Source organism: Trichomonas vaginalis, chromosome III, assembly GCF_026262505.1.
Source record: "Trichomonas vaginalis G3 chromosome III, whole genome shotgun sequence".
Classification (NCBI taxonomy): Eukaryota; Parabasalia; order Trichomonadida; family Trichomonadidae; genus Trichomonas; species Trichomonas vaginalis.
Genome location: NC_067205.1, coordinates 26,314,932 through 26,339,391, shown reverse-complemented (window position 1 = coordinate 26,339,391; position 24,460 = coordinate 26,314,932). Strand labels below are relative to the sequence as shown.

Here is a 24,460-nt window from a genome sequence, read left to right as displayed (position 1 = left end):
TGACGATCGAATTGAATGAATAGAATTATATCTAAGAAAAAATAAATTGTATTTAGAAGATGAACAAAGAAAGGTGTATGCTAAAAATCATTTAACAATAAATGGAAATAAAACGAAATTGTTAAAAGAAAAAAATGAAAATTGTTAAATAATATATTATTTTTTAGTCATAAGAATAAAAATATAGTAGTTATAAAAGGAATTAGACTTCATATATCAATTCTTTTTCTCTGTAGATGTGGAACGTTTGCTTTTCGATCTCTTTCGATGAACTTGAAAATATAAGTTATTATCGCTGAGAATCCTTTCCGAAATAGGAGCTTTACGTTTAGGAGGATTGTCGGATGAATTTTGTTTTTTATTGTTTGATTTTGTTGTTATGGAAGATTTTTTTTTTTTTTTTCAGAATTTTGCTTGCTATTAACTGAAACTTGTTTTGACGGCCCAACAATAGCATTTGTAGTAGGAAGAATTCCCAATAACGAGCGCATTTTCGATAATTGTTTTTCAATATGATCAAGAAGGTCCAGCTTATGTTCTAGATTACTAGACATTTGATTTGTAGAAGGATGGTTTTGATTTTCTGGTTCTAAATCTGTAGAGTCTGCAATATTTGAATTTTCGGAGCGAATTGGAGCATCTGAACCTTGATTTGTATCGGCTTGCTCAAAATTAGTTTGAATTGGAGTGGATGAATTAAAATCTGGATGATTTAATGTTTCATTAAATAATGCCATAATTTTTTCTCTTTTTTCATTAATAAACTTAGTGATCATTGTATCTTTATCTGTTAGATCGATCGATTTGAGTATATCTGCATCATGAACTGGAATATTTTCGAACAATGAACTCGATTCTATGGAACCATATGGAGAAATCTCGTTCTGAGCCAAAGAAAGATCACTTACGTTGTATTGTTTGATAGAAAAAATTGTTTTCTCAAGTTCTTTTTGAAAGCAGTCAAGAATATAATTTTTGTAGCTATCAGTGATAACGGTTTTTATATGGCGCTCGATCTTCTGGTTATTTTTGATGGCGTTATATTTATCTAATTGGATTTGAGATATCTTCTTAATAGCTTCATAAATGTTTGGATGTTTTAACGAAGAAAATTCTGAATGCATACTCTCGAGGCAATCATTAGTGAATATTGCAGTTGCATTATTATATTGAGATATTAAATTGTAGTGCGGCAACCAAACTTTGTTGAAATAATCAATATAATCTTTGATCGAATCAACTTTATTTTGATTAATTATATGCATTGTAAGTACAAATTCTTCATGAGACATGAATGGAGTAATAGAATATAGCTTAAATAAAGAATTTTGTAAAGTATTGAAATTTTTTGTATAAAGTGCTACAAGTTTCCTGTGTAAAGCTTGTTTGAAATGAAATAGGCATCCAATTATACGGACTTTAGGGAAAATTTGTTGAAGTGCCTCTATCATTCCCTTTTCAAAATCACAATGAATTTGAATTAGCTTTGAAAATTGAATACCCTTGACAGTAAAAATATATTCAAATGCCTTCTTATAAGATTCAAATGTGCGGTTTTTCATGAATATAAATAAAAGTGGTAGATATTGATTTGTTGAAGGTTCACAAATCATAATTGTTAGCATCTGTCCTTTTTGAAAATGTTTTGGTGTAATTTTAAAAGTTCCATCGCAAAATAAATCTGTGGCTTCTTTTGCAAATTGAATTGCCTTCTCAAAACCAAAAAACATCGTCTCACAATTTGCTTGAAAATCATGGCCAATGAAAAACTGCTCGCCATTTATTAAACAAAAATTAGCAATTTCATCGTCTGTAATTTTTTCTCCAACAGAAATTTTCTGGACTTATTATAAACTTCCCTGACCAATGAATCTTTAATTAATGGGTTTTCATCAGTACCAACAGCAAGTTCTGTCATAAATTTTTTAATCTGCTGAAAAGTGCCGTTGTCTTCAGAAAATTTTGCCATTGCCTTATTGTATATTTCTGTCAGAGTCATTGATTTATGAAGATCATTTTTTTCATTTTGTAACTTTTTAAATTGTCTGCATTCGGGTATATGTTCCTTTTGTAAATCTTCGGAAACTGAACTGTTCTCAATTTTAACTAAATAACGTGCTTGACAAGAATGATCGATGCAACGGTAGTAACGTTCAATATTATTTGAATTAATAATATTTGTATGATCATGCGAATAAAGCATATCTTTGCGAACAATTGTATCAGGATATTTTCCAGTAACTGCGGGAATATTTTTAACTGCAATATAACTAAAATATCTTCTGACAGCTTTAGATTCATTTTCGGCGTATTTAATATTAAAATATTGAAGAACTTGTTTGATTATATTCGTTTTTTCATCTCTCGATGTTGATTTTTGGTATTTATCAGATTGTTCCCTGATAAATATTTTATTTTCGTCTGTAAAGTTTGCTCTTTTTTGATTAAATATAGATGATTTTCCCATTAAAAAATGAAATGATGCAAAATTTACGAAAACCGTTCGAAAATTGAATTAAAAATGAAAAGTAATACTTAAATGAGGAATTCTTTGAGATATTGGTCTTAGATTGAATGTAGCGTCATTCTTATATAGAATATATATTCATATCATCGGAAATATGATAAAAAGCATATAATAAATGTCAAAAAAGTGAACAAATAAGCAAAGATATTTTTTAAAAAACAATGAAAAGTAATACTTAAATGAGGAATTCTTTGAGATATTGGTCTTAGATTGAATGTAGCGTCACAAATTTCACAAATATAATTTACTATACAATTTTATTCATTTTTTTAAAATGGCTGACGACAGTCTGTATCAACTAACTCAACTAGTCAAGCATAATGATTATTCTTCGGATTCATTAAATCAACTTTATCAATGCATAAGTACAATGACAGAAAGATCAATTGGATGCTTGAATTGGGATAAATTTTTCAAAAAAATCACAGTGACTGATGAAGTTCTTTTACATTTTTTAGCATCCGTTTTAAACATTGAAAAGATATCAGAATGTTTCAAGGATTCTATTTTTTATCACAATATTAATCTTGAAAAATTCAGTAATTTAACTGAAACAGAACAACAAACAATTTTAAATTCCTACAAAGCGGATAAATTTACATATTACATAATGTGCTCACAAATTGTAAAATCAAACTGGAACAATTTATCCCAAACTTTAGTTAATATTGCAAATCAATATTTGCCATTTTTAGATGAAGAAAAGCAAATATATATATTTACTGAAATAACTGGCAATTATCAAAATTTTGAAATTTCAGTTGCAAACTTGTTACTTTTTTATGAAAACAATGAAGAAAAATTAAGCAACTGTTTTAATTTAACATTGTTCCAGCAAATTTATTCCAAAAATGGAATCGAGCAAATGAATTTTTTTGCTGCAAATACAATTTGTTGCAATAACACTTCTATCAATTTTTACAATCTCCTTGAAATTGAAGAAATGAATCCATTTGATTTTTTTTATTTCTCAATTCAATATAAAGAGATATTAAATTGCGATGATTTTCCAAAAGTTACAGAAGTAATCACAGGTTTAATCTCAGCTTCAAATATTAATGCTATTATGCGAATTTGCCAAAAAATTTTGGATAAAATTACATTTTATAAATGTAATTATTGCCATATTACCTCAATATGGAATTTTATCACAAATGCAGCAATAATTCTTCCTGATGAAGATTTATTAATCAAATTATTAAAATTCATAGAAAAAACAGAAAAAGCAACAGATGAATTATTCGAACCGGAGAATGATTTGGGTTTCTATGAATATTTAAATTCGATTTTCTCAGATATTACATCTGCGAGAAATAAGCAATTTCTCTTGGAATTTCTAAATACCCATGAAGATGACTTCACTTATGATCAAACATTGTGAGGTCATTTTTGATCAACAAATTAATTGAAATTCCGATCAAAAAAAATTCACAAATTGGATCAAAAAAATCGAATCTCAAGTTAAAAATAAAAATTTTCTACATTTTTATCAAATTTAGATTTTTTTTTCAAATCATGCGAATTGATTGAATAATTGCATATTTTATCCCATGCATCGAGAAGTATGTGTAATATTTTTGCTTTCATCAAGAAATTGTCGAATTTGATCTTAATTTTTTTTGAAAAATATACTTTTAGAAAAAGAAATAGTGATTGAATAGCTGCCCATGCTGTAAAAGGGTTATTTTTACAAGTAAAAAAATTGTTATTTTTCGAGCAAGTCGAGGCTTTTTTACCATCTTATTTTTGAAAAATTTACGAAAAATTATATCTGAAAAAACGCTTCATTTTGATATCTTACAATGATAAAATACCAATATTGCTGGGATATAATAGCTACACCTGGACATCTACTACATTAATGCGTATGACATGTAAAGTTGATTTCAAAAGTATAGCCTGGAAAGATTACAATAAATCAACGATAATTCAAAAAAATTTCTTATAAGTTAACATAATAAAAATTTAATTTTTATATTGCTTGTATTATACTTAAGTATATAATATATTTAAATCTTAGAATGAAAATTCGGGACGCCCTAGCTATTCAATTTTCCCTTAGGACGCCCATAAACCTTTCAAAAATGTGATGTAAATATCACAATTTTGAGAAATTTACACTAGGACGCCTTAGGACGCCAACCCCCTTTTTTACCAATTTGTCGTCTTCGCAAAGGATTGATCAATTCCAGAACCATATTAAATATACAGAGAGATCTTTGTTGGACATATTTATCATCAAATCATTCAGTATTGTTTATATGTTTCAAACTGTAACCCCATTTTAAATGCACGTTATATATCACAAAATAATGGGGAGAAGCTTCCTAAACTTTTTAATCCCATAAATATGGTCATTATCTGGAATAAAGAGTTAAGCGTCATATGTCACTTTTTGTACTAAGGAAACATCAACTTTATGCGTTATGACTTTTCGATGAGGAAACAAGTGTTCACGTATTATAAACTTCCTTATTCCAATAAACCGACCCTAAACATAATTAATTCTAAGCATGATAATGGTCTCTTTTCTATGATAACCAAATCAATTTGGTTATCATAGTAAAGCACCAAAAACTGGAATAGGAATAACCGCACTTAAACAGGAATAGGCAGTGTGGAAACTAGAGAAGACTCAACTGATTTTTTAAGCAACTCTTCTTGCCGATTCAAATCTGCTTTGCTAATCATTGTATATTACTATATTCTGATTAGGATACTTTAACGCTTGATGCATGCACATCATTCTTTTAGCTGATTTCTAAAATACAATCTTCTATTAACTTTGAAATTTCTTCAAAAGTTATAGTAATTCCATAGTTCATTCGTAAAATGTTATTAAATAGCTCTGACTATTCCTTTGCACGCAAAATGAGGTAGTATTTTTTGAATTTTTTACTCAAAATAAAACAAAATCTACCCAATTTTATACCACTAAAGCCTATATTGACACACACATATATAAATCTCTATTGTTATAAGATAAATTTGAAAAAATAAATTTTTTTCCTAAAATGTAAAATTATACTTGTATTCAAAGAAAGTAGATCGTTTATAAGGAAGGTATTATATATTTGGGGAGAAAATCCCTTACAATATACAAAAATATGAAAGAATATTCAATCATCAGGAAAGAGCTTAGTACTAACCATTTGTGAGACGTTCATATAATATCTTTTTCCTTTTTGGGGTTTTTAATCGGATTATCCATTTCCCTGCATTGACTTTAATTCATTCTTGATGATCTGAGTATACATGATCATTATCGAACGTTTGCCATACTCTTCCACAGTTAATGATTGCTGAAAAATGAATAGTACTGAATAACAGCTGGAATTTCATAAGTATTTTGCGTATTTATACTGATTTAAACATGAAATACTCATACAAAATGCAAAGTTTTTAAAAACAATCAATAAAAGATTTTAAATTAGATAAAATATCATATGTCACTTCTTTTTTCATCTGGATAATAAAATTGATAAATTTTTTTCTAATTAAAGATAAAGATGCATTTATAGTAGTAGAAAATTAATTTCTAGACTAAAGCTTGTTTATTGTCACCGTTTTAAGTCTAAATTTATAGGAAATGGTTATTTTATTATGCATTAAAAGTTCTTCTATAAAATTAACATTAAAATCATCTTTCGCCTAAGAGTAATAACAAGGTTATGCAAATTTTATTGAAAATAGTACGAGAATTTTGTTTGAAAATATAATATGGTTAAAAATAGGGAATGGATGTATGAATGTTCCATATTTATTTTATCCGAGTTGCTTCATGATTCCATATTGCCGATTCCTATTCCAGTTTTTGGTGCTTTACTATGATAACCAAATTGATTTGGTTATCATAGAAAAGAGACCATTATCATGCTTAGAATTAATTATGTTTAGGGTCGGTTTATTGGAATAAGGAAGTTTATAATACGTGAACACTTGTTTCCTCATCGAAAAGTCATAACGCATAAAGTTGATGTTTCCTTAGTACAAAAAGTGACATATGACGCTTAACTCTTTATTCCAGATAATGACCATATTTATGGGATTAAAAAGTTTAGGAAGCTTCTCCCCAATATTTTCTACCTAACTATGTATATATATTAAATGAATAAATTGGCCTCTGGACGATAGGCCGGATTAAAAACATCTTTTCAAAAAATTATATTGAATTTATAAATATTATTTGTCCATCGTTATCATCATCGCAACTTTCTTCATCTGAAATATTCATTTTAATCGTATATTTCATCATTTTTAAAATCATCTCATCTAATTTGAACCGGACTACAGTTTTTTAAATATAAAACTGGTATAATTTGGAATCAGAATATAACAATGGCTTGTTGGACACTTAGTCAATAATGAAACTCAAAAGAAAAATGGTAAAAAAATGTATTAAATAGGCAATAATCATGATAATTTACATATAAAGCAGAAAATAATTGTTATCTAATGATAGTTAAGAAGATTAGATAAATCTGTTACATCAATCTGTTCAGGTTGGCGCTTTTCGAAATTTGTTTGTTTATGGGAAACGATATGTACATCATTGACATTAGGCAAGTAATGTCTAATGATTTCCCAGTTTTCCGCAAACCAACAAAACAATGCTTGCCTGTTTCTAGTTGCCAATCTATCAAGGTTGATTGAGAGTTTTTCACTAAGAACATTTGCATGCTTAAGCAGTGAATACGCTGTGAGATGAGGACCAAATAACGTCTCCAAATATGAAGTTACACGTTCAAGTTTAGAACCAGCATTTTGGACTCTAACTTTGACTCTCTCATAGTCTCTATTGGCTTGGGATGTTGTCCTCTTTGAGATCTTTTCAGGAGGGGTAATTTGATATACGTGAGGCGCAAACAAGCTGATCATTATCAGTATAAATATGGTATAATTTAATTAAAGCGGTTACTTTGAAATTTTTGTGAAGGAAATATTCTATATTTCAAATAGTAACTGCTTTCCTATAGGAACAAAATAAAGAACGATTTTGCGAGTTAAATTTTGAGATATCTTCAATCTCAATAAATTTTGATACATTTCAAAGGATGTCTGAAAATCCCTACGTTCATGATCTTCCCCATTTCATGATAAATTTAATGCAAAACAGCTTTACATTCGATAGTTTGGAAAACCTAAAAATACGGCCATTTAGCATACATTCAATTTTATTTTGAAAACAACTTTATTGGTTTCTTATTTGGTACTTGTTAATATTTTCATAAATAAATTTTCGACATCATTCACTTTTTAAAATAACAAAAAATGTTCAGAAAAAAAAATAGTTCTCTCAATTTATAGTCACAGTCTCTAAACTTCTTTGAAATGTTATTTGCAATTAAATAAACTTCATTCTAATTGCGATGATTGAAAAAACTTTCAATAATTGAAAAATTTTTCAAATTTTTCTATCTATCAGCATAATAATTAATCGCGTTTTTTCAGATTACCAAATATCATATATTGTTATTATATAATCTTATAAATTGAAGCAATCAATATTTTTTTTCTTAACTGGCTCATTATTCCAAACAATTTCATGAATATACTTTAAATGGATGGTAATTAATTAAAGTATGGACTATTTAATTATTCAGTACTTTATTTTTATCTTTTTTTATTTTATTTTGAATCTGAATGATTGCAATGATATCCCCATTGAAACTAGTTATGAAAAAATACCAAAAGAATTCATGGTATTTGAGAAAATTCTTGAATTGCTGGGTCATTATTGATTTTGTAATTTAATCGTCGTCGTTATCGATTTTGTAATTTAATCGTTGTCGTCTTTTTCTAAACGTGCATTTTTTGCTTTCGGAGCTATTGAACATACATTGGCCCTTACCAGCAATTGAAAACTATTTTTCATTATCAACAATTACATTACTCCGAGTTATTCATCAATCAATGAAAATCGATATATAGTCCATACTTCAATTTACAATATTGGCAAGTCCAATTTCACTTGGCATATTTAACTCATATAGAAAAACCAGTTGGAATCGGCAAAATTATCTTTAATTCCATACATAAGAAAAAAAATTATAAAGTTCTTCAATAATAGCAAACTAATAGTTTAAATAGATTTACAAGTATCGCCCATCTACTTTTGATATAATTCACATATTAAATGTAGAAAACTGGTTTAAAATAAATATTTCAAAAGTTTGAAAACGATTTATGAAAAAATAACGTGATGACATTTACTAAATTTGCTCTGTATTAAAGTATCGATGATAGAAAGAGCATATTTTGTAAATATTTCAAAAATATTTAAAAGTCGGAGAAATTGTATTGTAATGTACTATAATTATGTTACAAATCCGATTCAATACTAATCCTTCGCTATTGAAGTTGTTTTGAGAAGGATATTCTCTAAATTCTTGATAAATCTTTAAAATCTAGAGTAATCGTTTTGTAAACTTAACAAAACTAAAATGTATACCAATAGATTGGCATTTTCTACGTTTTCAAAGTGAGAGAGTGTAAATTTTTTTTGTTATAGATCGAAAATAGATTTTTTCGGCTTTCTCTTCAAATAATTGAAAGAATGATACTATTATAGGTTTATTATATTATATAGCATATAATCATGCTATAGCCGAAAATTATAAGTTTTGAGAAGATTGAATATAACACAAATAAATTTGAATGTAAGTTAAATTGCTTGTTGTTTTTAATAGCTATTTAATGAGAAATCCAATATTGCAAAATTCAAATTGAATGATTGAAAGAACAGAAAAAGTCGTTCTTTTCAATTTCGAATATGTTTCATTGTATTTATAATTATATGGCAAAATAAGATATTTAAACTTGATTTTTGAAGGAAAATTCACAAAATTGAATAAATTCAAATAATTTTTATTCAAAAATAAACTAGTTATTTGAGTTTAATACTAATTATCTATTCAAACTACAAAGTTTGTAATTTAAAATATTTTGTGAGATCAGATTGAATTAATTCAAGGTTCTTTTCAATTAATATTAATGACCATATTACGCATTTTCGAACATTCTAAACCAAATATATAAAAATGGGAGACGAATGTTAAATTTGCTAGACATGGGGGAGTTGTCTGCAAAGTTTTAGCTCTTATCTCTAACAAAAAATTAATTTTTAAAAAAATGACCGAATACGTTTCACAGCGAGAAAAAAATAAAAGGCAAGATAGAATTTTCTAGACATAAAGAAGTTGTTTACCGAGTTTTAGCTCTTATCTCTAACAAAAAATTAATTTTTAAAAAAATGACCGAATACGTTTCACAGCGAGAAAAAAATAAAAGGCAAGATAGAATTTTCTAGACATAAAGAAGTTGTCTACCAAGTGTCAGCTGTTACTTCTTCTCAATACTGATATAAAAAAAAATCTTTATTATTTATTTAACCTTTATTGTTTCATTAAACTTCATTTATTTTATATTATAGTTTTATTCTTTTAGCTACTTGTAAAATAATCTAATTTTATATCATCATTTTACCGGATTATTCTTCAGTACATCGATTGTGTATCTAAAATAATATCATTATCCTTATTCTGTTTTTTCCAAAATTCTTTTAAATATCTTTTTTGGTTAGATTACTTTATACTTTTTACTTTTATTTTTTAATTTCAAAAAAAAATTTGGTGATTGTTCTATTCTGTTACAATGTGCATTATCATATTCTAATGAATTATTCATTACATACATTTAAAAAAACTTGTTAAAAATGAAATTAAAAAATTATGTTTATTATTACGCTGTGAATGTGTCAACAGCGGTCATGCCTGTATCTGTATCCCATATTTGCCACAACCTTTCTGTATCTGCATTTGTGTATTTCGGTTTCAGCTGATACATTTGATTTGGCGTGTAATTTGTTCCAGTTAATGGAATAATTGGGAGATCTTCATGCGGTGTGTTATTATTGTACTCCCAAATAAAGGCAGGAATAGCCTGAATGCTTTGGCAGCGCTCTAATGTCGGCCAGAATCTCTCAATCTTCCCATTTTGGTAGGGAGAATGAGAGTCTGTATGCCGCCATTGGACGCCCCAAAGATCAAGTAGATCTTGAAAGGCGCCCCTATTTTCTGAACCGTTGTCGGTCCAGAAACAATAAGGGGCGCCAAATTCAATGAAGGCGGAAGCCGCAACGTTCGCTGGCGTCGCTGCCAGCATATCTGGTATTTGTATACACGCTAGGACTTTGCGGCTAAAATTGTCGATTATGCCATAAATATACTGGCCACGAACACCCCTAAAATAATGAACATCTGCGTGCCAGATAAGATTGGGTGAAAGCGCCCAATATCTTACTGCTGTTTCTGGCCCGGCATGCTCTAATCGCGTCTTGGTGAAATGATTTTCTTTGAAGTATCTGCGTACTTCTCTATAAGATACATCAATTTGTTGTAATTTCAAACGTTTCCATTGTTTTGTTTTGACCACAGGGAAAGGCCCAGTGGTCATGTATCACAGCAAGAGCTTTGATTTGGTCGTAGGGATTGACCCTACGACCTTTCTTGCCTTTAGGCAATGGGATATTCTGTAAGCTAAATTGATTTTGTAAAAAAGATTTTGAAACATCTAAATATTTGAAATCATTTGATTGAAGGGTTGGGGCGATGGGAACATGGGTGCAAGCTTCTTCCCATGTCATTTTACCTTCTTCAATCTGATTGGAAATACCAATTAGGTAAATTCGATCGACATACCCTTTGTAAGGATTCATTCTAATGAAGTACGTTAACAATCAAAATATTCTATAAGTGTCTAGTATGGAATTCAAAAGAATAAAGAAAATGGTAACGTAAATAAACGTATTATGAAATAATTTATAATTAAAATGAAAAAAAAAGAAAAAATAATAAGTAAAGTGACTGGAAATGAAAATGAAAATCAGTGTACAGTTTTATTTTTTTCTCGCTGTGAAACGTATTCGGTCATTTTTTTAAAAATTAATTTTTTTTAGAGATAAGAGCTAAAACTCGGTAAACAACTTCTTTATGTCTAGAAAATTCTATCTTGCCTTTTATTTTTTTCTCGCTGTGAAACGTATTCGGTCATTTTTTTAAAAATTAATTTTTTGTTAGAGATAAGAGCTAAAACTCGGTAAACAACTTCTTTATGTCTAGAAAATTCTATCTTGCCTTTTATTTTTTTCTCGCTGTGAAACGTATTCGGTCATTTTTTTAAAAATTAATTTTTTGTTAGAGATAAGAGCTAAAACTCGGTAAACAACTTCTTTATGTCTAGAAAATTCTATCTTGCCTTTTATTTTTTTCTCGCTGTGAAACGTATTCGGTCATTTTTTTAAAAATTAATTTTTTGTTAGAGATAAGAGCTAAAACTCGGTAAACAACTTCTTTATGTCTAGAAAATTCTATCTTGCCTTTTATTTTTTCTCGCTGTGAAACGTATTCGGTCATTTTTTTAAAAATTAATTTTTTGTTAGAGATAAGAGCTAAAACTCGGTAAACAACTTCTTTATGTCTAGAAAATTCTATCTTGCCTTTTATTTTTTTCTCGCTGTGAAACGTATTCGGTCATTTTTTTAAAAATTAATTTTTGTTAGAGATAAGAGCTAAAACTCGGTAAACAACTTCTTTATGTCTAGAAAATTCTATCTTGCCTTTTATTTTTTTTCTCGCTGTGAAACGTATTCGGTCATTTTTTTAAAAATTAATTTTTTGTTAGAGATAAGAGCTAAAACTCGGTAAACAACTTCTTTATGTCTAGAAAATTCTATCTTGCCTTTTATTTTTTTCTCGCTGTGAAACGTATTCGGTCATTTTTTAAAAAATTAATTTTTTGTTAGAGATAAGAGCTAAAACTTTGCAGACAACTCCCCCATGTCTAGCAAATTTAACATTCGTCTCCCATTTTTATATATTTGGTTTAGAATGTTCGAAAATGCGTAATATGGTCATTAATATTAATTGAAAAGAACCTTGAATTAATTCAATCTGATCTCACAAAATATTTTAAATTACAAACTTTGTAGTTTGAATAGATAATTAGTATTAAACTCAAATAACTAGTTTATTTTGAATAAAAATTATTTGAATTTATTCAATTTTGTGAATTTTCCTTCAAAAATCAAGTTTAAATATCTTATTTGCCATATAATTATAAATACAATGAAACATATTCGAAATTGAAAAGAACGACTTTTTCTGTTCTTTCAATCATTCAATTTGAATTTTGCAATATTGGATTTCTCATTAAATAGCTATTAAAAACAACAAGCAATTTAACTTACATTCAAATTTATTTGTGTTATATTCAATCTTCTCAAAACTTATAATTTTCGGCTATAGCATGATTATATGCTATATAATATAATAAACCTATAATAGTATCATTCTTTCAATTATTTGAAGAGAAAGCCGAAAAAATCTATTTTCGGTCTATAACATAAATTTTTTTATCCTATTAAGGTTTTTAAAAAATTTAATTAACTTAATTTATATGATCTGAAATATATGACAAGTTAATATGGAGAATTCTTTCAACCCAATTTCAATTTATTGAATTTTCTATTCGAATTCAAAAAATTTCCCAAGAAGAAAAAATAATTAGGAAATTTACTATGTTAATACATAAAATATTTGAGTAGGGGTAATTTTAACTAAAAGTGACAGGCCTGTAAAAAGTGACACACCCGTGAAGCGTGTGATTACCGATCGGTAATTTCGACAGTTTAGAATTTAAAATTTTTTATGGAACTGTTGCGAGTTTCATAAAGAATTTAAGGAATATAAGCAAAGATTTGAATCAAAATCTTCGAACTAAGCCGATCGCTTCGCTCGCGGCTTTCTTTATTATTTTAAATTTGCATATTTCCATCAAAAGTTCATAAGTTAGTATACATAACAAGGGTACGGCGGCACTGCGTTCCACCTTACCCTTGTTATGTGAATTTGACACTTTACAAAACCGTTAACGTATATTTTACAACACAAACGACAACAATAACTTAACCTTAAATATTTACAAAGCCACCAACCACTTCACCTCACTAATGTAAAAAATAAACGTTCTCACTTACAAAAGTATTGCAACTCCTCCCATTGCTGTGCTTCATATAACAGCTCATAATCTTCTGACTCACTTTCTTCTTCATATAGGTCAAAATCACTGTCAAAATAAATGTTAGTAAGTTTTGACAAAGCTAATGAAACACGCTTACCGTTTGTATCATATGCTTGTATAAACTTTCCATTATGCTTGTAGTCATAAACGCTCAAACTAACTTTACCTTTTCTCCCTCGTATCTGATAGAATGTATTTTCACGAGGAACGAAGAACACATTCTTGAACTCATGACCGTTGTAGTTTGTTATCTCAATAGTTTTCTTCATTTATATAAAAATAAACTTAAAAATTAATGATATCACCACTCCCACACGTATGAAAACATAGCACAAAAATAAATTTAGGTGAATTGGTGAAATCTCACCTCTTTTTTCACCCGGTTTTTCACCCTGTTGAATTCATTGCTTTATAACTCTCTTCCTTGGTTTCTTTTTAGTTGCTTTCTTAACATCTGTCTCCAACTTGACTGTCTTTCTTCTTCGTCCATAATGATACCAATTACTTCCACCAGTCAATGGGTCAAATGGTCGTTCATAAGGGTTTCCATACATTCCATAAGGTCCGTATGGATAAACCGCTGGTGGAGAAGAAACATTTTCTTTAGTTCCATCGACTCTATTTAAATGCATTGTTTCACCTTTCATCTGGTCATTAAAGTCTTTTACGTGTTTTGCAAACTCATCGTCCTTTCCTAAAGCATTTTCTGACTCAGTCGCAACCAAATTGGATGCTTTATTTATGAGCCCTATTTTATTTAATCTTAACTTCTTTGCAACCCAGCCTCCAATCTTTCCTTTATTTGCATCTAATGTCTTCGAAACCCTTCCTCCACTCATTTTATTTACTGCGTCATAAGCTCCAAGTGCTTTTGCTCCAAATGCTAATGCTTTTGTTCCCATTGCGCCTAAAGCTGCCCAAGCTACCATTTACCCCATATTAAAATCATCTCTCTTCAATATTATCTCATAAAAGTTCTCGTTACTGGAGAAAGTCAATGAAACATAAGCGTTCTCACGGGCTTCGCCCTCACCGCTTTGCGGTCTATCTAACTTATTTCTTATCTCATCTATTCGCTTCAAAATATCTGAACAATTGCTAACATCTTCTACAACAGTTATTTCATCATGAATGACCTTCAAGAACAAGCTCATTTAATATGCTATTAAAATCATCTCAATAATGAGTCCATCCTTTCCGTCTTTTGGTAGCACAACATCTTTCATTGAAGAAGGTTCGACAAGTCTTATGTTAAACTTACTGACAAAGTTTGTTATACTATAATGCTTCGGCGGCGAATACATGTAGTTTGAAAGACATAATATAGATTCTTCAGCAAATTCACTTATACTGGATTTTATAACAATGTTCTCACGAGACCAAATACCACCAATTGACAATCTTGTAAGCAATCCTGCTGAACCTTCTACTGTAAACGTCGATGGTAACATTCCACGAAGGTCATCTATTGACATCGTTGAGTCACTGTATTTAAATATTTTCTTAAAGCAATCGTCATTATCTAACCATGCAATAGCTTTGAAGTTTTCATTCGAATATACATCTGCTTCATTAAATGTAAAACCTGACTTCTTTGCAGAGATGACTTTAAAATCTATTGAGTTTGTTTCAAAATTATATGCTATGGTAACTTCTGAAGGTAATGGATGTCCTTCCGCAGTAAGTTGTTCTCTCACTACCGTTTGAAGCTTTGTGTTAAAAACTTTCATGTCATCTCCTGTGTCTAGGTTCACATACACAGCAACAGGGAAACTATCTTGCTTCTTTGTTTCATCATTATATCTCAAAACATTAAAGTTCTTCAATAATATTGTTCTTCCTGCTGGAATACTTCGAACCTGTCTGATTTCAATAGCTTTCTCACCTCCTACATACTCTATCCAGTGTCTTGGATATTCATAAGTATACTGACTTTCTTGAATTTTGGTTGGTTTCATCATAACATGTTCATAGTATATCTTTATACTCTTGTCAGTTAGACTCGGTGCTATGTTCTGAATATTTCTGACTTGCATTTTTAATGGAGATAAAATGAAGCATTTAATACATGACGTAGATGAAGACATGAATGAAAGCAGTGAAAAGCTCAACAGTTCTCTCATTCTTCCTTTCAGTAAGGACTATGAGTTCTGTTCAAATGGTGTTTATTTCTATTGTGGAAAGATGGGCTCAGGTAAGACATTTAATTTAATTCGTCATATACTCATAACAGAGCGTTTAGGAAACGACTCTTACTATGACCAAATCATTATATCAGCAACTTCAGACTCTATGGACTCAACAGCGAAAACATTTATGTCAAAAGTTCAAGCCTCTGTCGTTAAAGTTCCAGACAGTGAACTCATTGAATTTCTTCAACGTTACATTCGACGTAAGAGAAAATATTATGCCATCGTTGAATTTATACAGTCAGGAATGCAAAAGACTTCTGAGGAGATGGAAAGAATTATTGACAAACACCACTTACGTCAATACTCAGGAGTTTACGATATGAAACGACTGACAAACTACATTCTATCAAAACTTTCAAAATACCCCTTCAAAAAATATCCTTCAAACACTCTGCTCGTTTGTGATGATTTCGCTGGTAAAGGTTTAGTGTCAAAACCAGACTCACCATTAGCTAACATCATTACTAAAGTCAGACATTACCACTTAACTGTAGCAATACTTATGCAAACATGGAGGTTTTTAGCTTTAAACATTAAACGTCTCATAACTGACTTCGTTATCTTTCAAGGTTTCTCACGCTATGATATTGAACTCATTTGGAAACAGTCAGGTATAACATTACCTTTTGAAGAAATTTGGGAAGCATATAAGTCTCTCATCTCTCCTCGTTCATACCTTGAGATTCATATCATGACTAATACCATTAAAGTCAAAAATATTCCATGGGAACGACCAACATTATTTTAAAGTTTAACCTTCAATTGACTGATGGTAAACAAATTCCATGCATCTCTGTCGCCATTTCTGTTAATATTTTGCTGTCATTCATATCATCCACTTCCCCATCCGTTAGCTTTTGAGGATATGCGTTAGAATAGCTGTTCTTAAATGAAGGCTTTTCACCTTTGAGAGCATAAACTCTATAACTTTCTGCATACTTTATGTTTGAACCTCCTGAGCCATCATTGACATAAATTTTTATAGGCTTCCACCCTTTGTTCATGTTCCTGCTTCTTCCCTTAGCTCTTTTGTTCAGTAGTTCTACATCTTTATACACAGCACCTGTCTCAGTGAATTCAACAATATTTTCATTCGTTAGCTTTACATTCAAACCCTTGTCGAGTATATTGTTCATTTCATACATATAAAAGGTTTTTATTCTATATGAAATGAGAAGCAAATCCATCTTAGCTGGTGCCGTTAATGTTCCAATTGAACCAACATCAAATGTTGACTCACGAACGACAAACAATATTGTCATAAAGAACTATAGTTCAGAGTGTTTGAAAGAAAAAGAACCAGAACTTAAGTCGGGACTTCGTCTTGGAGCATGGCGCCGTGAATTTAAACACAGCTTCAAACGCTAACGCTACATCAGATGTTAAGTTAGAGTATCCACCACTGGACCAAATTCTTTCAAGAGAAGCCAACGACAACCCTTACACAAATGTTCAAACAAATCCTTCAGATAACGTAGACCATTACCTTCTCAGTTATACCAAACAATTTTACTCAAAGACGATAAGAAGCTTTTGACAAATCTTATAAGCAAGAACCAAATAATTCTAACAAAGGAGGACCTTGAAAATGTTATCTCACGAATAACAGGGAAAAATGTGTCATTGACTATCTCGACCCTGAAATCGAATGCTGTGGTCAAACTCCACTATTCATGAAAATAGGTAACATCCGCATCATTGAAACACCAGGAACTACAGGAGTTGAGTTTAAGTATAAATATTCGAATGAATATACAAAACTTTCAACAGAATATAAACTTTGTTGAAATATGTTTTAGTAAATTAAAGCAGTCAGGACCTTCGGTCTTGGAGCTTTGCGCCGTCAGTCAAAAAATTTCAAGTTAGCAATTTGTAATATCTATCCAAAACTTCTTCAACAGTATCGAACTCATCTTCATAATGCAAACCTAATCTTATTGACTTGGTGCAGTTTTCACTAACACAATATTTTTCTGTTCTCTTGACTGACATAACTAACTCATTTGTTTCATCAAACAGCAACAACCAAAGTTCATGACCTAATACATAACATTCATACTTTATATTTTTAGCTCTGAGTTCTCTTGTAAGCTGTTGCATTTAATATTTTCTAAAAAGTCAACTTCAACAGTCATTCGCACTGGTGCCTTCAGTTCTACAGGCTCTCCTTGAAAGTCAACAAGTCTGAATTGCATGTCTTTCAAATTATGAGGACTAATGCGAACCCATTTACCTAAATGAGTTGCTATGACAGGAACGTTTGGAATGAACATTGAATTTACTTCATAACAGAAAGACTTATATTCTACTGAACCTTTACTATTAACTCCTGAAATACCTGTGACATTAGCTATTTTTGACTCAACGTACAAACAATTACCATAACATACATATGGAACAGATTTCATCTCAATCGTTTTGTCAACACTTTTCAAAGGAAATGTCATATGGTATGCTCCCAGAAGCAATTGAACTCTATGACTCATTCTTGGTATCTTAAACTCTTTCTCGCTGCTGAACTTCAATGTTCCCTCAGAAGAGAGTTCGACATCTATGTTGTCAATAGTTTCTTCATTTATGAGAGTATTTATGACTCCAGCAATTTTATCTATTCTATACCCAGCTCTGTTAGGAAATGTTATAACACTTCTTTTGTCATCTATTTCAATCTCTATGAAATCTGTTTCATTTGTTATGACAAAAGTTGCGATAGTATTGAAGTCAACAACTCTGAAAGCAAGCGCTTCATTCTGAAGACCTAAGTTTGTTTGTAGCTTTACTGTCCCGTATTCGTTTGGGTCTGTACTTTGCAAATAGAACAACATTTTATTCTCATTAAAATATGACTATTGCTGCATATGCGTATGAAACAAATGAAGCAAGAAGAGCACATGAACTAGTAAACGAAAACTCAACTTTAACCATTGAAGGCAATGATTTAGTCATTGACGATGGAAAAACTAAAAAAGTCATTGATTTCGATACTTTTAACACTTATGACCCATTCATTACAACAAGCAAGGTTCCCATCATAAATGATGGAACGGTGCAATATATAAATTCAACAGTAAATGCCTCATTAGTGAAAGTACTGAATGTTCTCATTGAATTGTTAAAGAGCTTTCGATTTGACGACAGCATTAAATGCCTAAAGAATTTAGTCATGAATGAGAAACAAATTCTCGGCGTTGCTGGTAGCAGTAATGATGTACACCTTATGACATTAGAATATTATAACGAACATAAAGATGAACTGAAAGGAGAGAAGGGTGACACTGGACCTCAAGGACCACAAGGAATACAAGGAATACAAGGAATACAAGGACCTCAAGGCGAAAACGGTTTGGATGGTGAAGATGGAAAGGATGGAAAAACTGCTAAATCATGGATATGGAACCTTATAAATACTGGTTTAACAGCTGCTTCATATGGAGTTCTTCAATACCAAATCGGAAAGATATGGGCAGTACTTGGTGAAGAAGTTTTAGATGACGTTAAAAATGCTTTGAACTTCATTTCAAATGGTTCGGATACTATTAAAACTTTATCTGGTTGGATGCAAGAAACAAGGAGTCAAATAGATACCGTAAGACGTATAGCAAACAATGCACGTACGGGATTGGATACTTTACGAGAAGCACAAAATACACTAAAGGAAGCAAATGATATTCTTGGCTCAGTATCAGACATGCATGAAGATTGGCTTAAAGGTATTGACAAATCTTTAAAAAATCACAGTCAGTCTATTGCTGACTACAAGAAAAGTATAGATTTTTTACATAGTGCTATGGACGTACATGATGGAAGCATAAGGAACTTACTTAATGCTAACAATAACTTACCAGGAACTATTAAAGCATTTATAAAGTCCTTTGTAAAACCTGGTGCTCTAACATTTAGGTCTTTGAGAGCAAGAGCATTGAAGTCAAGAGATGCAGAAACTCCAACAGAACCTACAGAAGGAACTGAAACAACAGAAACTCCAGAAGAACCACCAAAACCAACAGCTAATGAAATATTGTTCGAATATTTTCCAAGGTACTCTGTTCTCATTGCATACATTCAAGAAATACTTAAGAAAGCAGACTTGACTTTAGGAGATGATGAAAGTTCTGTATATCTTTCGTTCCAGTTTCAAATAGCAAACTTTTGAGACAGATATGCTTAATGTATGACAACATCTCTGATTTCACAAGATATGACGACGACCATGACCCCGAACACGGTGAAGAAGAAGTTTTACAAACATCCATTAAGACAGGAAAGGTTTTAACTCAAAGTCTCATTATTGACACCAAAGATGGCGAAGTGGACGTTCTTCAAGAGCTGAAGAAAAATACTTCTTCGGGAGGTGGTGGTAGGCATGAACTTGAAATAAATGAGATAGAAGAGAAATTAGCCGAAAAAGCAGATAAAAACCATGTTCATTATATATAGTTCAGACGAACAGATTATAACGGACTACCACGGATATTTAACACAGGATGAACAAATAAGCACTGAAGATGTTAATGAAAGAAGATATAAATTCATTCGTGCTAAAGGTTATGACATACGCTGTACTGTACAGTATGACACAGGTAAAGCACCAGAAGCATTTGGTTATAACGATGAAATTTATGCTTCTAGTTTCTCTGTTAACGGTGTATTAGTTGAACCAAGATTTACTTTGAGAGTTAAGGCAAAAATAACTTTTGAAGATGCTATTAAAAGTAAAGCCAGCAAAGATGAACTTGAAGCAATGAACAAAGTTTTGAAATCTCATAAACACAATATCTCCGATATAAATGAACTTCAAGCTACATTAAATAGTAAAGCTGACAAAGAACATACACATAAATCCTTCACTACTGTTAGAGCAGACGACATAATATTGAACTATGATTTGGGTTCAAGTGCACCTTTAGAGAATCCGAGTACAAGCGTAAAAGATACACTAAACAATTTAGATAACAGATGTATGAACATTGAAGGTCATGCCAGAAACTTTGAAGCATACGAACTACCAGCAATGTTAGATAAGAAAGCTGACAAAGAACATACACATAAATCCTTCACTACTGTTAGAGCAGACGACATAATATTGAACTATGATTTGGGTTCAAGTGCACCTTTAGAGAATCCGAGTACAAGCGTAAAAGATACTCTTAACAATTTAGATAACAGTTGCAGGAATATCGAAGGTCATGCCAGAAACTTTGAAGCATATGAACTACCAGCAATGTTAGATAAGAAAGCCGACAAAACAGAGCTTCAAACATTAAAGACTGAAATACTTCAAACATTATATCCTGTTGGTTCTATTTATACGTCAATGAATTCAACAAATCCAGCAACAGTTTTAGGTTTTGGTACGTGGAAGCAGATTGTAGATAAATTCTTATACTGTGCTAAATATTCAAAGCAAACAGGAGGTTCGAAGAAAATTAAAGAAGCAAACTTACCTGCGCACACTCATACAGGAACGACAAACTTTTCTGGCGACCATAGCCACTCATTAAGAGACCACCCATTATACAACTCAGACTATGAAGCTGGCAATGACGTTTTATCTCCATCTTATAACAATTCAGCAAAAAAGATTTTTCGACCAACTGAACCAGGAGGAAATCATGTCCATACTTTCACAACAAATCCAACAGGCTCGGGTAAAGATTATATGCCACCATTTGTGACTATATTCGCATGGTACCGCGTTCAATGAACGCGCTTGAGCCTAGAATAAAATCTTTAACTTTACATAAATGAGCTTGAAAGAAGTATTCGAACAACATCCATGGAGGTCATTTAAGAAATTCAATGAAGCTGCAAAGAGTTGGGGATTTACTAACAGAGCTGAAGTGAAAAGGTTCTTTGACAAAAATGTTGTACATCAAACAAAAATAAACCCTTACGACTACTTTTTACCAATTTACTCCAACGCTCCTGACGCATACCAATTTGACACTCTCATTCAAAGCAGAAAAGGAGGACATAAACCATTCCTCATCTTCATTAATGTTAACACTCGCAAAGCATATGCATATCCAATGAGGAATAAAGGAACTCGTGAAGTTTTAAGAGTTTTGCAGACGTTCGTGGCAGAACATCATCCCACTTCATTAACATCAGACCAAGACGGTGCATACCTCAGTAATGAAATCACAGAATTTCTCATTAAGCATAACATAACTCACTACACTACTGAAGACCATAACCATAACATACTCGGCATCATAAACCGCTTCATAAGAACGCTCAGAGATTTAAACCAAGAGCGAGACTTTACCGAAGAAACAATGAAACATTTTCTCGAAGTATATAATTCCTCAACACATTCTACAACAGGACATACACCAAATTCAATGACACAACAACAAGAAGAAAAGTATATACAAAAGAAACGAAGTCAAACACAAAATATCAGAAATTCAACACAATTTACCCTCATTCCTGGTACAAAAGTTCGTGTAGTTCTTGACGACAAACCGTTGACAAAGAAACGTTTAAGGTTAAGTCGAAATTATTATATCGTAGACTCTACTCAAGGTAATGGATATCTTATAAAAGCTGCCGACGACTCTATTGCGTTTTACCCTCGTCACAAATTAGTTGAAAGTAGTAATGGCAAACTTGCTGAAACCATTGACGAAGCAAAGCGAGGAGTGGTTATTGAAATACTTGGCTACAACATAAACGATGACACTTATAAAGTAAGATATGAAGGAGGCGTTGAAGATGTTATACCATCTAAGAACTTGAGAGAGTCAAAGCCAACACATCTGGGACCATTAGAGCGGGAGTACTGGAAAGACAAAAATAAGCCAGAAAGAATAAGAAAATTCTTCTAAACTTTTTCATTTTGTTGCTGAAAAATGACCAAATTTCATGAATTTTCATAAAAGATAAAAATAAAGTTAGTTTTATTTTTATTTATTTTTTTATCTCATATGTAAAGACAGTAATGTCAAACATTGAGTTTGAAACAGTTAGAAAGATTGACAATGACACCAAAGTGGTTAGAATTGGTGATTTAAACGTAAGATACTGTAAGAAATACAACAAATATTCTTTGTCAGACATTATAACACCATCTGGAAAGAAAACAAAGGACTGGGTTAGAATTGCTTCTACTCAGAAAATTTTGACAAGAAATCCTGAGCTCATGATATCAGTAAGATTCTATGGAACTACAGCATATCTCATTGACAAAAGTCTTATACCAATAATTCTTCTATGGATTGACCCAGTTGTTGGATATAACTTCATAACTTATGGTTCATTCGATACGGAACGTTGCAGTGAAGGCTTACTTTACATCGTTCAGAAACCGAAGGACTTCAATACAAAGAGATATAAGATAGGAAGAACATATAATATAACTCAAAGATATGACAGTACAGTCAATAGAGTCAAGGTTGTGTTCGTTAATGATATGAGAGCCGCAGAAACAGAACTACTCGAAAAGTTTGAGAAAATGTATGGTGCTCCCATGAAAGGTAAAGAAACGTTTGAAGTAGATGAGATAGATAAAGCTATAAAATTATTTGACGAAGTTGCTGAAAAATACATGTAAAGCGTTTATTTTTGGTCTTTTGTGAAAGTCAGAAAATAACACTAATTTTTATCTCGTATGTAAAGACAGTAATGACAACATCAGAGAACACAACAACTGCTATCGTTCATGAATACATTAATGAAGAATATGAATACATACAGTATAACAAACAATTGAGACTCATTCGTTCAGTCAAAGATGACATGTACCAAATGCAGAGTATTTTGACAGCATGTTTTGCTCCAGAGAATAAAACACCAAATGAATGGTTTGAATTAAATAGCACTCATGAACTCCTCAGTGAGTTTGAACATGTAGAACTTAAAAAGATGTACCAAGACAGACAAAACTTACCATCACATCTAAAAGGTATATATGTTCATAAGTTCCTAGTTAGTTCAATAGCAATGTGGGCTTGGCCCCGTTATGCAATCTACATACTTATGCTACTTGACGAACTTTGTACAAAGCAGAGAGAAGATATGATGAAAGAAGACAAAAGCATACAGAAAAGAATACCACGTTCGGTACCAAAAGGAAAGGAGAAGAGCTATAAGTATATGATTTACACTGAAGAGTTGGAGAAAGAAGAAGATAAAGATATGGTTATGTTACATTTAGTCAGAAGAAACAACAAGAGCTTTTATGACTTAGCTAAGATATATAAATCTGACAGAAACTGGTTCTATCGTGAAAACTTACCGATTTCAATGACACCGAATGAGCAAATAAAGGAAATTGTCAAAAATACTCTTCCTCAAACACACTATGACATCAAAGGTTGCACAATACTTACATTCAAAGAAGACTTAACATTACTGAAGGAAAAAATAACAGAATATTTCGACAACTTCAAAGAGGAAGAATGAAGTCACGACAACATTGACGAAGAAGTCACGACAACATTAACGAAGAAGTCACGACAACATTAACGAAGAAGTCACGACAACATTGACGAAGAAGTCACGACAACATTGACGAAGAAGTCACGACAACATTGACGAAGAAGTCACGACAACATTGACGAAGAAGTCACGACAACATTGACGAAGAAGTCACGACAACATTAACGAAGAAGTCACGACAACATTGACGAAGAAGTCACGACAACATTAACGAAGAAGT

At 31.2% G+C, this 24,460-nt stretch overlaps 10 protein-coding genes and 1 pseudogene across 11 annotated transcripts, besides 7 other annotated features; 5 read left to right on the top strand and 6 right to left on the bottom strand.

The window, feature by feature from the left end:
* Window positions 1–4,683: part of a mobile genetic element that runs on past the window's edge.
* On the bottom strand, window positions 637–1,292 carry TVAGG3_0768080 (MULE transposase domain-containing protein; the record flags this gene model as incomplete). The annotated part of the gene is made up of 1 exon (XM_051245877.1): window positions 637–1,292. A coding segment is annotated over one exon (656 nt), but the record flags the coding sequence as incomplete, so codon positions are not given.
* Window positions 4,684–4,841: 158 nt separating the features above from the next.
* Window positions 4,842–6,601: a mobile genetic element.
* Window positions 6,602–6,979: 378 nt separating this feature from the next.
* On the bottom strand, window positions 6,980–7,405 carry TVAGG3_0768050 (uncharacterized protein; the record flags this gene model as incomplete). The annotated part of the gene is made up of 1 exon (XM_051245876.1): window positions 6,980–7,405. The coding sequence occupies one exon, from the start codon at window positions 7,403–7,405 to the stop codon at window positions 6,980–6,982; it is 426 nt and encodes a 141-aa protein (XP_051092463.1).
* Window positions 7,406–8,255: 850 nt separating this feature from the next.
* Window positions 8,256–8,473: a mobile genetic element.
* Window positions 8,474–9,031: 558 nt separating this feature from the next.
* Window positions 9,032–9,871: a mobile genetic element.
* Window positions 9,872–12,089: 2,218 nt separating this feature from the next.
* Window positions 12,090–12,927: a mobile genetic element.
* A 197-nt stretch (window positions 12,928–13,124) lies between these two features.
* Window positions 13,125–13,377: a mobile genetic element.
* Window positions 13,373–24,460: part of a mobile genetic element that runs on past the window's edge.
* On the bottom strand, window positions 13,555–13,875 carry TVAGG3_0768000 (uncharacterized protein; the record flags this gene model as incomplete). The annotated part of the gene is made up of 1 exon (XM_001312311.1): window positions 13,555–13,875. The coding sequence occupies one exon, from the start codon at window positions 13,873–13,875 to the stop codon at window positions 13,555–13,557; it is 321 nt and encodes a 106-aa protein (XP_001312312.1).
* On the bottom strand, window positions 14,008–14,535 carry TVAGG3_0767990 (protein of unknown function, DUF4107 family; the record flags this gene model as incomplete). The annotated part of the gene is made up of 1 exon (XM_001312312.1): window positions 14,008–14,535. One exon carries the CDS (start codon window positions 14,533–14,535, stop codon window positions 14,008–14,010), a length of 528 nt encoding a protein of 175 aa, XP_001312313.1.
* Window positions 14,761–15,081, bottom strand: TVAGG3_0767980 (uncharacterized protein; the record flags this gene model as incomplete). Its single annotated transcript, XM_051245875.1, has 1 exon — window positions 14,761–15,081. One exon carries the CDS (start codon window positions 15,079–15,081, stop codon window positions 14,761–14,763), a length of 321 nt encoding a protein of 106 aa, XP_051092462.1.
* TVAGG3_0767970 lies at window positions 16,969–17,454 on the top strand (annotated as a pseudogene). The gene has a single exon. A coding segment is annotated over exon 1 (486 nt).
* Window positions 17,859–18,623, bottom strand: TVAGG3_0767960 (uncharacterized protein; the record flags this gene model as incomplete). Its single annotated transcript, XM_051245874.1, has 1 exon — window positions 17,859–18,623. One exon carries the CDS (start codon window positions 18,621–18,623, stop codon window positions 17,859–17,861), a length of 765 nt encoding a protein of 254 aa, XP_051092461.1.
* TVAGG3_0767950 (organellar and viral DNA polymerase type B) lies at window positions 18,641–19,067 on the top strand (the record flags this gene model as incomplete). The annotated part of the gene is made up of 1 exon (XM_051245873.1): window positions 18,641–19,067. A coding segment is annotated over one exon (427 nt), but the record flags the coding sequence as incomplete, so codon positions are not given.
* On the top strand, window positions 21,543–22,052 carry TVAGG3_0767940 (integrase core domain containing protein family; the record flags this gene model as incomplete). Its single annotated transcript, XM_051245872.1, has 1 exon — window positions 21,543–22,052. A coding segment is annotated over one exon (510 nt), but the record flags the coding sequence as incomplete, so codon positions are not given.
* TVAGG3_0767930 (organellar and viral DNA polymerase type B) lies at window positions 22,742–23,353 on the top strand (the record flags this gene model as incomplete). Its single annotated transcript, XM_051245871.1, has 1 exon — window positions 22,742–23,353. The coding sequence occupies one exon, from the start codon at window positions 22,742–22,744 to the stop codon at window positions 23,351–23,353; it is 612 nt and encodes a 203-aa protein (XP_051092458.1).
* Window positions 23,425–24,025, top strand: TVAGG3_0767920 (KilA, N-terminal/APSES-type HTH, DNA-binding family; the record flags this gene model as incomplete). The annotated part of the gene is made up of 1 exon (XM_001290144.2): window positions 23,425–24,025. A coding segment is annotated over one exon (601 nt), but the record flags the coding sequence as incomplete, so codon positions are not given.